At 47.5% G+C, this 10950-nt stretch overlaps 1 protein-coding gene across 1 annotated transcript in view; it reads right to left on the reverse strand.

Moving 5' to 3' along the window:
* The window catches only part of FOXO3 (forkhead box O3), an 88385-nt gene extending 78022 nt beyond the window's left edge, over positions 1-10363 (reverse strand). The window contains exon 1 of the mRNA XM_088161934.1: positions 9393-10363. Within this exon, the coding sequence (XP_088018060.1) occupies positions 9393-9986 (594 nt within the window). The 5' untranslated portion in view covers positions 9987-10363. The remainder of the gene's footprint in view (positions 1-9392) is intronic.
* Positions 10364-10950: the final 587 nt, after the last annotated feature.

Here is a 10950-nt window from a genome sequence, read left to right on the forward strand (position 1 = left end):
TTCTTTAGAATAATACATTTATTCTTTTGCATCCTATTTTGGAGAAAGCATAGAAACCATTGTGAGAAAACATTAAGTTATAATGGCAAATTGCCTCCAGAGTCAGAGGTGCTGACTGTCTAGACTAGGAGAGCAGCTTGTATTAGATATTGCTAGGTAATTAAACATTTCTAAACAAAGCTTTGTTTACTTAAGTATGACACTGTTGCTAACGCTCCCTGGTCATACTCAGTCCTCACACAGGTCTCAGTCTCAGCTGCAACCAAGATTTTTGGCACTGCTGGCTTGAATCTGTGTAGCACTAATGCAAATGCATGGTCCTGCCTTAACATGGCCTTTAGCAGGGATGAGACTCAGACCTGCCCTCTTTACTTCATCCACCCATGGAAGTTGCACTGTCATAAACCTATATCCATGCAAACTCTCCAAAACGAGCAGTCACAGCAGCCAGGACGTAGAGTGAAGCCCCAGCAGACACATCTGACGTTTTTGGGTGTTCCTCTATCTGTCCTTCCACAGCAGACGGCTGTCTGTCCTCATCAGTCTTCCGACTTATCTGCTGTCTCCCACCCCTCTAGGGCTGGGATAAGCAGATGTTACCTCCCTGCTCAAGTCCTGGCAAGCAGCCCAGACCTGCCCTTTTCTGCTCACCTAACTCAGGAGCCAGCAAACCTACTGAAAACTTTTTCCTAGGACTGAGTCCTACCGACCGATCACAATCCCAGGAGTGCCATGGCCTCCGCTGCTCCCTAGAGAGAGGCTAAGATCTGGGAAAGGGATGGGGAGACAGGCTGGCCTGAAGACACTGCAAGACTGAGGGATGGGTTATGAGGAGCCTCCAGGCAGAACACAGAATGTGAATGCAGCCTGAGAGCTAAGTGTCAAAGGAGAAAAATAAAAATGGCTCAGTTGGCAGCACTCCTGCCTCCTGCCCTCATTCCAGAGCTCTCAACCGGGTTTTAGCATGGAGATGTCAGCACAGACCCACCCTTCACCTCGGCACAGGCAGTGGGTGAAGGGACGCAGAAGTGATCCAATGACTCAACCCACAGAAATGCACCTGACCACACTCAGGTGTGCATGAGCCCCAGGCTGCACAGCAGAGCCCTGCACTCACAGCCTCTCCTGACCCCCAAAACTGGAGGTACACAATGCAAAAGCCCTGACAACAAGCTGTCAGTGTCACACAGAATGGCCTCCGTGCTTCAAGTGGTCCTTCTTCCACCAGTTCCACTGACAATGGTCCATGGGCTGCCTCCAGCCTTCTGTACCAGCATGCACCGTCCTCACACCTCTCTTTATGTGCAGCCAGTAGAAACTTCACCATCAGGGGAAAAATAATAAGGAAAAGCAAGATAATACCTTCCCAAATAAACATGTTCATGTGACAACACAGCATTCTATAATTCCACTCCAAAGTATGTAGCATGTGAATAGAGCAAGCAATCCACCCAATTTGTTAGCACAAGTCTGCTATAAGAACTAATTTTCACAAGGCATTTCTTTACTAGTACAAATCCATAGAACAGCATTTCTCTGTCTGTGAAATCCTAAGAAGGTATTGAAAAAGTATTTAAATAGCCTTTATTTTTAATAGGTACCAGCATATAGATAAAGAAAATTGTTCTAGTAAGCAAAGTCCAGGTAGGTCACACACAGACAGAGTTATTAACAACACATCAATGCTGCTAACTCCCAATCTGCCTCAAATTCCCTGCAAAGCAGAATTATAAGCATATCAATCCTTGAGCAAAGGTGCAAGGTGGGTGGCACAAAGAAAGGACTCTGGCTTTGCAGGGCACGAGGGGCTCCTCCTGAACCTCACAGCCAAGCACAGCACCAGGAGAAACTACTCTGGAAAAAAGCATTGCTCTTCTCTAGCCCTACTAAAAGGCATCTCTCTTGCTATTTCACACCAGGGATGAGGCAGAGCACTGATGCAATCACTCACTTGTTTCCAGCTCCTCACACTGCACTGCCATTGTTTTTCATCAGTCCTGTAACCTAATTGTCTCCAATGGCTGTATCCCCAGCCAAAACTGCACAACATGCCCTGCACAGCTATGAGCTAGCCCTCCACCTCCCGTGGAAGTGCACCATGCAACCCTGTTACAAAGGGAAGGATGGAGAAGGTGAAGTAGGACATAACATCCCTGGAGTCTCCAAGACAAGAATGAGAAACTGGGGTATGGGGAACTGAGGCACGGATTTATTTTTTTTTTAATATTGGTATTTGGAAATCAAACAAGTCCCCTCTGGTTCTTACTCCCCTCACAGGTTTTAGACCAATGATCTGTGACAACCCTTACCCAACACACTGCCCAGGAGATAACTTAGGTAATGTAGTTGATCACACTCCAACAGTGGCCTGCTCTCAATGGCTGCAGGAACCCTAAGGTCCATAATCCTCATCCACACATAGCTGAAGATGACCTCCCTGCAGGGCACCACAGTGTGCTCCAGCAACTCCTACACGCCCTCTCCAGCCTTGCACACCTGAGCTTTCCCTACTGCTTCACTCCAAAGGGGCTGGGGTCACATTACCACAGGACTCCAGATGCCCCTGCAGTTCCTGACAGGCTGAGAAGCACAGCTCTTTCTCTGCTCTTTCTCAAGCAGACGAGCAAGAGCTGTACCCACCACTAACAGAAAATGCTTGGAAGCATGCTAATTTGCTTGGGAAGCTAAGCTGTTGTCAAATAAATGCTAAATAAGGAGTAAGGAGTTGGTGTCTATCAGTGGTACAACTGTATCCCACACACACAACTGGAACATCAGGAAATTGGTACAGTAATGCAGAGGAGGACGGGATACCCCAACCTGACTTGGTCTGAAGCAAGTTAGAACAAACATCTCACTCTGAAGGAAAATCCCCTTCTGTAGACAAGCCACTTTTTAATAATAAGTGCTAAATGGACTATTCAAGCAGGTAATTAATGTTAATTAACGTATGTCAGGCCATAAATTGGCTAAATGCACCTCATTTTCCAAGCTTGGTGTGTGGCAATGCTCAGGAAATTGTAACAGAACAGTCTAAGTTTGTAGAAGCACAAAAAAAGAGCAAATAAAAGGTTAAGCATAATCTTCACTTAACTCACGGTGTGCTGAGCCAGCAGCACAGAAAACTGCATGACTATGCACATTACTTGAACACTTCATTTTGCTCCTGAACCGCTGCGCTACGCACATATTGTCAGTCCCAAGAAAAGCCACATCAAAAAAAACCCTGCAGCACCCTAAGTGCTGTGTGATCAGCCAGGCCTTTATCGGGATCGTCGCTATGTGCAGGATCTGGATGCACCTCCTGTTCCAGGACCTGGCCACGCTGTGGCCCTGTCCAGAGCCAAATCGAGAATCACAGTTTCCCATGGCAAGGGGAACGAATCAGCAGCTGGGGGATGCTCAGAGCTTGCCCTTCTCCAGACAGAGTACCTCCAAATGCTTTTAAAACAAACTAATATTGCCATTTTGCAATGCTGCCCTTGGGCACATTTTCTATGACAGACATAGTAGTAAGGCTTTTTTAAAAAGTGGGAGAGAAACAAGAGCATGTAGAGACTTTAGTCTAAGTAGCAACTTGCATTAGGAAACACTTTCAGTTTCTCCTTTGGCAAGCCGCCACTACACCAAGACCCACTTTAATTGCATTGCAAATAAGGAACAATCTTCACAAAAGATTTTCCATACTTCCACGCAAAAGAGCTGGCTGCCAAAATCTAGCAGGGCACTTTTAGGAGGCTGCCACCTAGAGAAATGCTTTGGCTGCTTATCCTCAGTTTTCCCTTATCTCCAAGGCAATCCCTTCGGCCTCCCTTTGAAGCCAGCACACCCACCGTAAATTTCTGGGGTGGTTTCACACTTGCTCACCCTGTCCACCCCAGGCGACCTGGCTGAAACCCACCCAGCCACTGCAGGAGAGTGTGGGGGGCCTGCCCCAGAGCTGCCTACCTTCCACTCTGGGCTGCTACTTTGTCCACATCAGCACAAAGAGCTTTCACAAAACCACACGGCTAACCCTAATCACTCGCTTTTCTAAATGCACCAGCACGTGCCCAGCCTCCCCTAATCTCCCAGGATTACAGCAAAGTAGTGTAGCACCACCAAAATGACCCGAATACAAAATGGCCTCGAGAGTAAGACACCGCTCGCTTCACCAGGACAACACCAAGCAGAGGCAGGATGTCCCAGGGCAGCAGTGCCACATTTCTTCTCCCCAGCCTTAATAGTCTCAGACAGTGTTTGCTCAGGCCAGTACAATACATCAGATATAGCTGCCACTAAGGTGATTTAATTTCTATTAGCGTTAACTGTGTACTTTCAAACACAGAGGTAAGAGTAGAAGCCAGCCTCTGACTCCCAAGCTTCCTATTTTAAATATGCTCAAATCTTAAATACGTATAAATATTGACATTAATAAACCTATTATAGACAACGTCAATTGCTGCATGACTGTTTTAGGTAACCTCCTGTCTCCAAACAATGGAGGGACATTGATTCCAGCATTTCATCACCATTCCATCATGCAGGTCTACCTGGCAGCAATACTATCCAGCAATACCACATAATCATTGACTGGAAGTTTCCCATTCACATCAAAAGCTGAGTTTATCAGAGCCTGTGATTCTTTGCAGCTGAAGACATTCACCAAGGTGATGTGTTTATGTCTGTTTATTTAACAAGCCCTTCAGCAGAGGTGGTCCTCACTGTCACACTGTAGATCAAGCAATGTCAGTAATTCTGGGAGAGCTACTTACTTGTTCTCTTTCTCACTGTTCTAATAGATGTCACCTGCCTGCACGAGCTGGGGAAAAGTAAGATCTTTAATGTACATTACAGATACGAAATATAATGTGCACTATTATCTACATACGGTTTCTACTGAAAAGTTTAAAAAGTCATTTGTTACTGTGATATTTAAGTATATACTCCTCTTTGATGCAAGACATTTGTTATCTAGTGGTTTCAACCACTGGAACCACACATCTCTTTACATTGCTCAGCACAAAAGTCACTTACAAATGTTTCTGATTATTTTGTTAAAGCACAACACAGTAAGGCTTTGATCAGGTAAGATGCTTAAGCAGCAAGTTTAAGCACACAAGTAATCCCAGTGAAGTCCCAAGGATCCATTCACGTGCTTAAATCCATGCTCTCCTTGGTAGGTCAAAACTTAAAATAATCAGGCTACAGCTTATAACTCAAACTCTTCTGTACAGATGAATATTAAAAAATATAATAGAAGGCTGGAAAAAAATATTCTTGCTAGCAATTAACTGGGAAACAGAACCTTTAAACAAATAATAAAAAAAGTTTAAAAGTCAGCAGAGGAAAAAAAGAAACTGATGCAGACTCCAGTTTTACATTGCCACTCCTGATAAAGACATTGTGTGTCAGTCCAAGGAGAAATAAGAAGAAAGAGACTGGTGTTACTTTCTTCTCACATCTTTGCAAGAAGATGATAAAAAGAGTACGACACATCTTGTGTATCAGCATCTGGCTAACAGATTTAGACATCTGTCTACATCACTGGCAAATTTCTCAAGCCTTATCAAGTCTCAGTAATTAGAGATGGGACTTATGCATTTGCCACACTGAAGGGACTGCAGCCCTTTCGTGCATACTGGCCAATAAAACATGGAAAGAAATGATGGCATGTCCATGTACAAAACATCCCCTTCAAAGTAAACACCCTGGTAGCTAGTGTTAATCTTTTATGGGGAAGATGACTACAACAGGTATAAAACAGAATAGGCTTTTGATATGAAAAACAAATCAAAACAAATCAGCTGCATTTAAATTTGGGAATTGCTGGTATCTCCGTATAAAGGACGAGATTCATAGTCTTGCCATACCCCTTAACAAAGAGGAAAATAGTCCCCCTAGTGTACTCTCCATGTAGAAAAGACTGTTTCACAAGATAGTGCTGCAAGAAATTACAAAATAATGTTGTGGGAAGAGGTATGGAATTATCTAACCGGTAGTGAAACTGGGCATCTCTACTACGTACACAGGACAAAAAGGTTTTTCAGTTTCCTATTTCAAGATTATTGAAGGAAGTGAGTGCTTCACCCTAAATACTTGCAAAGTAAACTTGGTTTTTAAGTCAGCACACTAGTTTTGTGACTGCAGGATTTGATTAGGTAACAGATACCTGAATGAGGAAAGATCTAGTCATCGAGGAGATCTGTAGAAGTACCTGGAACAGTCACCTGGCACAGTGCATTTCACAAGGGCGAAACCAGCTCACCCTGGGATCATCTTCCCTGCTCCAGTGATGACGAAGATAAATGCCGACCTTCCCTAAATATTCAAGATAGAAGCAGATATTGGAACATACATGGAAATCCTCTCCAGTGGTTTGGAAGTGTACGGGATTGCACACCAACTGGGGCCACCCGTGGCACACGGGAGTGTCCAGAGTGTGGCACCTCTGCAGCACTGCACTGTACACTACTGCCCTAGTTAGCTGCAGGCACTATTAGCTTAGCCAACGTCCCACCGCGGCCAGGGGGAGGGGGAAGCAAAGGAGATTGTTTGGGGGAGGGGGGCGGTATTGGGCAAACCTTATCCGAATTACCGGAGACGTAATATATGCCTTCCTAACCACATCTGAAATATTCACTTCTGCTTTAATGCCCTAGGCAGGAAAAAAAAAAAGAAAAAAAAAACCGTGATAGTTGTAACTTTAATTTATAGCTCTTAAAATAATTGTTTGAGGAGAATAATCCCGCCTATGTTTATGGATTATGGTATTCGGCACATCTCACTGGAAACAGTATTAATATTTCATATATAATAATACATAAAGTAATAAGACCAAGTTCACTTCTTCCCTTTGTTTAAAAAAACAATTTTTCCACTCAGTGGCAGAGCAGAATATTGTTAAGTGGGCTTGCTACCTTCAACGATGAATTTAGCTGTGCAAATATACTCTAAATTAAGATAAAAGCCTCCTAACAAAGAACTATCTTCTGTTCATTTAAAGTTTCAGTGTAACTAGCAATCTGAAGAAGTCTAATGTGAAAAGCTGACATTAGTTCCTGAAGAGTTGTATTCATCACCTGTGAAGGAAACAAAGATGATAATAACATATAATGTGTTTTAACATCAGGATGTTAAAGATGGAGACCCCGTATCAAGAGTGTTGCCTCAGCACAAACTAAGCTATTCTCCAGCCAAGGAATTGAAGTAGTCCCCTTCTGAATGTATATGCACTTGAAAAAGAAATCCTAGCCTTGCTAAGGAATTACATTCTCCAGTTTTAGATGCCTGGCAAACTATTATCTCCTAACCCCCCCTTTGCCCCTTCCAGTATGCCCCTACCACCCACTCACAGCTGCACCCACCGTTAATGCAACGGAATTACCCTAACTTCAGAGACAATTCACAATCATTAGAGGCAGAATTTACCACTACCAATGTGCCTGCATCTCCCGAGAAAGGTCATCCTAAAGGCTTGTGAGAAACTTCTGAACTAAATTATAACAGAAGAGTCTCAAGAGATCCAAGTTTTTAACATTTTAATTAGCTCCAAGTACCAGTTAATGCTGCTCAGCAAAGGAATCAATATCAAATTAACAGTATAAATCGTCAGAAAAAATTGTGACGGTATTAAGGATACTAATCAATGTAAGCACTTCATGTTATGGCCCAGATTCTGCTTCTGCTAAAGCGAGAAGGAGTTTTGCCACCAAATTCAGGCAAAAAAGGGTCAGCCCTAATGTTTGGTAAGTCTTCATTTGAATCAGATATTGAGAATTTACTGAAAATTCAAAGTACCAGATAAAAATTCTGGATTTGTCATAGCAGCTGAGACCTAAGGCCACTCACTGCTTCTGTGTGAAATTGAACAACTTATGAAGGCACAGGCTGTCATTGGAAGATGTAACCCTTTACAAGTGTGCCGCAGAGTGAGATAAAGTCAGATCAAAATCCAACACCTAATACAGACACAAATGCTGTAAAAAAGACGTGTGGTTTTAAAAGCCTTGTCTTCAACTACCTACGCCAGTGATAAACTTTGTGTTTGTATTTTCCCCAGTCTGAGATAAATCTGTCAACTAAATACTTCCTCTACTGTGCTTCATTTGGAAGGTAAAATCATACAGCCGCACTTCAATTCCTAGCAGCAAGTCCTAATCAGGCACCAAAATACAAGACAGGGCTGCTAGTACAGAAACTGCCAGAAATGTTTCATCTATACGGTATTTCTGACCAATTTGTATGCTGAAAGTTATCACCTGATCTAAACCTAGACAGATTCAAAGAGAAAAATTAATTTCTCCGTAAAAGCATTGAACTTGCTGGCAAATTTACCTTCAGCCATCCATTCAAAAACTCCGTGTCAGATGCTGCTAGTATCGGCCCCAAGCAGCAACTGAACCTTGCCGGGATTTCCTTCTGCAAACAGTATCGGCATCAAGCAGCACCTGCATTTCTGCACAGCTTCAAGTACGTGACATTTCGGCGTCCAACAGACGCTGACAGATGAACAGGAAAACGAGAAGGAAAAAAAGATGTTCTGGAAATCACTTCAAATGTGCTTTACGTGCAGCTCTGGCTCCTGGTAGGCCTTATAAGACTCTTTTTTGAGGGTAAAACCCTGCCTGCCTGCAACGTGCTTTTGCACGCACTGAGTAAACAAGCCACAACACCAGATTTTTTTCCCCCCTCACTTATTAAAACGGAGTACTCTTAGCTGCTCACTGTCGCAGTGCTGGACAGAAAATGCTGGGCTATCAGTAGACGGTGCTCTCATACACTGGCAACGCAGGAATCGCAAACCAGGCATTCCCGTGGCTGATCAGCCAATAGCCCCATGCTTTGATTAACTTCATGAAGAAATGTCAAAACCTGAATTTCCCTCCACTGCCTTTGAGGAACACATGGGCAAAAAACTGAGCGTTTTCTTGACAAGAATAATGAAGCCGTTCTGTATTTGAGCTTTGAGACTCAGACTGACCATGCATAAAAGCAATTGTTCAATTCCATCATGAGTTACCTCTGGTGTTTCCATAACTCTTAAAAAAAAAAAAGGCAAAACAAACCCCACACACCTTATAAATATTTTTTCATTTTTTCTTTCTCTCTCTCCCTCTTTCCCTGCTTATGCGCTTGTGCATCACAAAAGCCAGCTCCGCTCCAGCGTGTACTCTGCCCCCAGAGTAACAGCCCTCACCGCTTGTACTGTACAGCAACAGGAAAGAGACAAAACTTTCCTTAATCCCTCCCTTAAAAAAAAGCAAAGCGGACAGGGCGACCACCACCAGCACCATCGCCCGGCGGGCTGCTGTCGGGGCCAGCCGCCAGAACCCCGCTCCGCATCCTGCACGGGCAGCCCGCCCGTCGGGGCGGCGCGGCGGGAGCGCCGCGGCCCCGGGATCCCGCCTCACCTTCCACCCGGCCGAGCTGTTGCTGTCGCCCTTGTCCTTGAAGTAGGGCACGCAGCGGACCATCCAGTCGTAGATCTGGGAGAGAGTGAGGCGCTTCTCCGGGGAGCTCTCGATGGCGCGGGTGATGAGGTCGGCGTAGGAGAGGTTGCCCCACGCGTTGCGCCGCGACGAGCACTTCCTCGGCGCCGCCGCCGGGCCCCCGCTCAGCCCCCCGCCGCCTGCCGCCGCCGCCGCCGCTCCCCCCGGCGAGAGGCTCGGCCCCTCCGGGCCGCCGCCGGACAGCGGGGCCAGCAGCCGCGCCGCCTCCTCCGGCACGGCGGTGGTCGCCGCCGCCGCCGCCGCTTCTCCGCCCGCGGGGGCCGCGCTGCCGACGGTCATGGCCGAGCCGGCCCCCTCCTCCTCGTCGTCCTCCTCCTCGGGGATCATGGAGGCGGCGTCGGCGGTCGACTCGCCGGCAGGCTTGGCTGGGCTGGCCTGCAGCTCGGGCCTCTGCAGGGGCCAGGTGCAGGAGCGGGGGCGGCTCTGCGGCTCGAACTCGGGGTCCAGCTCCACGTCCAGGGGCGAAAGCGGGGCGGGGGGCGACGCCTCTGCCATCTTGGCCTCCCCCGCGGGCAGCTGCGGGGCGCTGCGACGGGGCGGGCGGGCGGCCGCCGACCCCGCTCCTCCTCCGCCGCCTCCTCGGTGCCGACGGGAGCCTAGCAGGCGGGGAGCCGCCGGGCGGGCATGCCGCGCTCCGCTAAGGGCTGGCCGGCTCTCCGCTGCGCCCCGAGCCCCGCTCCCCGCGGGCGATGCGCACGCCGGAGCTGGGAGGCGGGGGTAGAAGGGAGGGAGGGAAAAAAAAAAAATCAGATTAGGAGCCGGAGCGGCCGCGCAGGGCGGCAGCACGGGCCGGGCGGTGCCGGAGGTGCCCGCGGCGCTGCCCTCCGCGCCGGCGGAGCGGCGGCTGCTCCCGCGGTGCGTGTGTGCGTTTGTTTATGTTTCACTCCATGCGGATGCAGAAGTAGCTCCAGCGGGAACCGCGCTGTATCCAGCCGGGAGAGGACCCCCCCACGCCCCCAGCGCCTCCGAGCTCGCTCTTCGTCGCTTCCGCAGATGTCTTGCCTTTTGGGGTGGGGGGGAGTAGTCCTTTGCGCCCTCCGTCGGCAGGAGGGCAGGGAGAGGGGTCCTTTGGGTTATGCCGAAGACTTTTTCCTTCTTCAAAACGCCCTAAAGGGAGCCGAAGTCTTAGTACATCCAACTGCACACTAGCGTAAACCTGTCACTTTGCGATGCCCCCAAGCCACAAGCAAGCAACCCCCCAAAATCTTACAGTCGACGGAGCAGGGGGCAGGAGAAGGCCACCTCGGGGGCTGGTCGTTTAAAAAAAAATAGTAATAAATCCTCCTTCTTGCAGGGAAAAAGCAAACTCAACGGGAACAAATCAAATCGCCAGTCTTCCAACAGGTCCAGTAGCTTTAAGCCCTCCCTAGGGCTGCCAAAGAGAATAGGTTTTGTTCCAGCATCAACACCACATTCATAACCTCCTTGCTCCTGCTGCTGCCATCTTGACAGTTTTTCC

The sequence above is a fragment of the Sturnus vulgaris genome, chromosome 3 (genome assembly GCF_052056855.1).
Source record: "Sturnus vulgaris isolate bStuVul1 chromosome 3, bStuVul1.hap1, whole genome shotgun sequence".
Lineage (NCBI taxonomy): Eukaryota > Metazoa > Chordata > Aves > Passeriformes > Sturnidae > Sturnus > Sturnus vulgaris.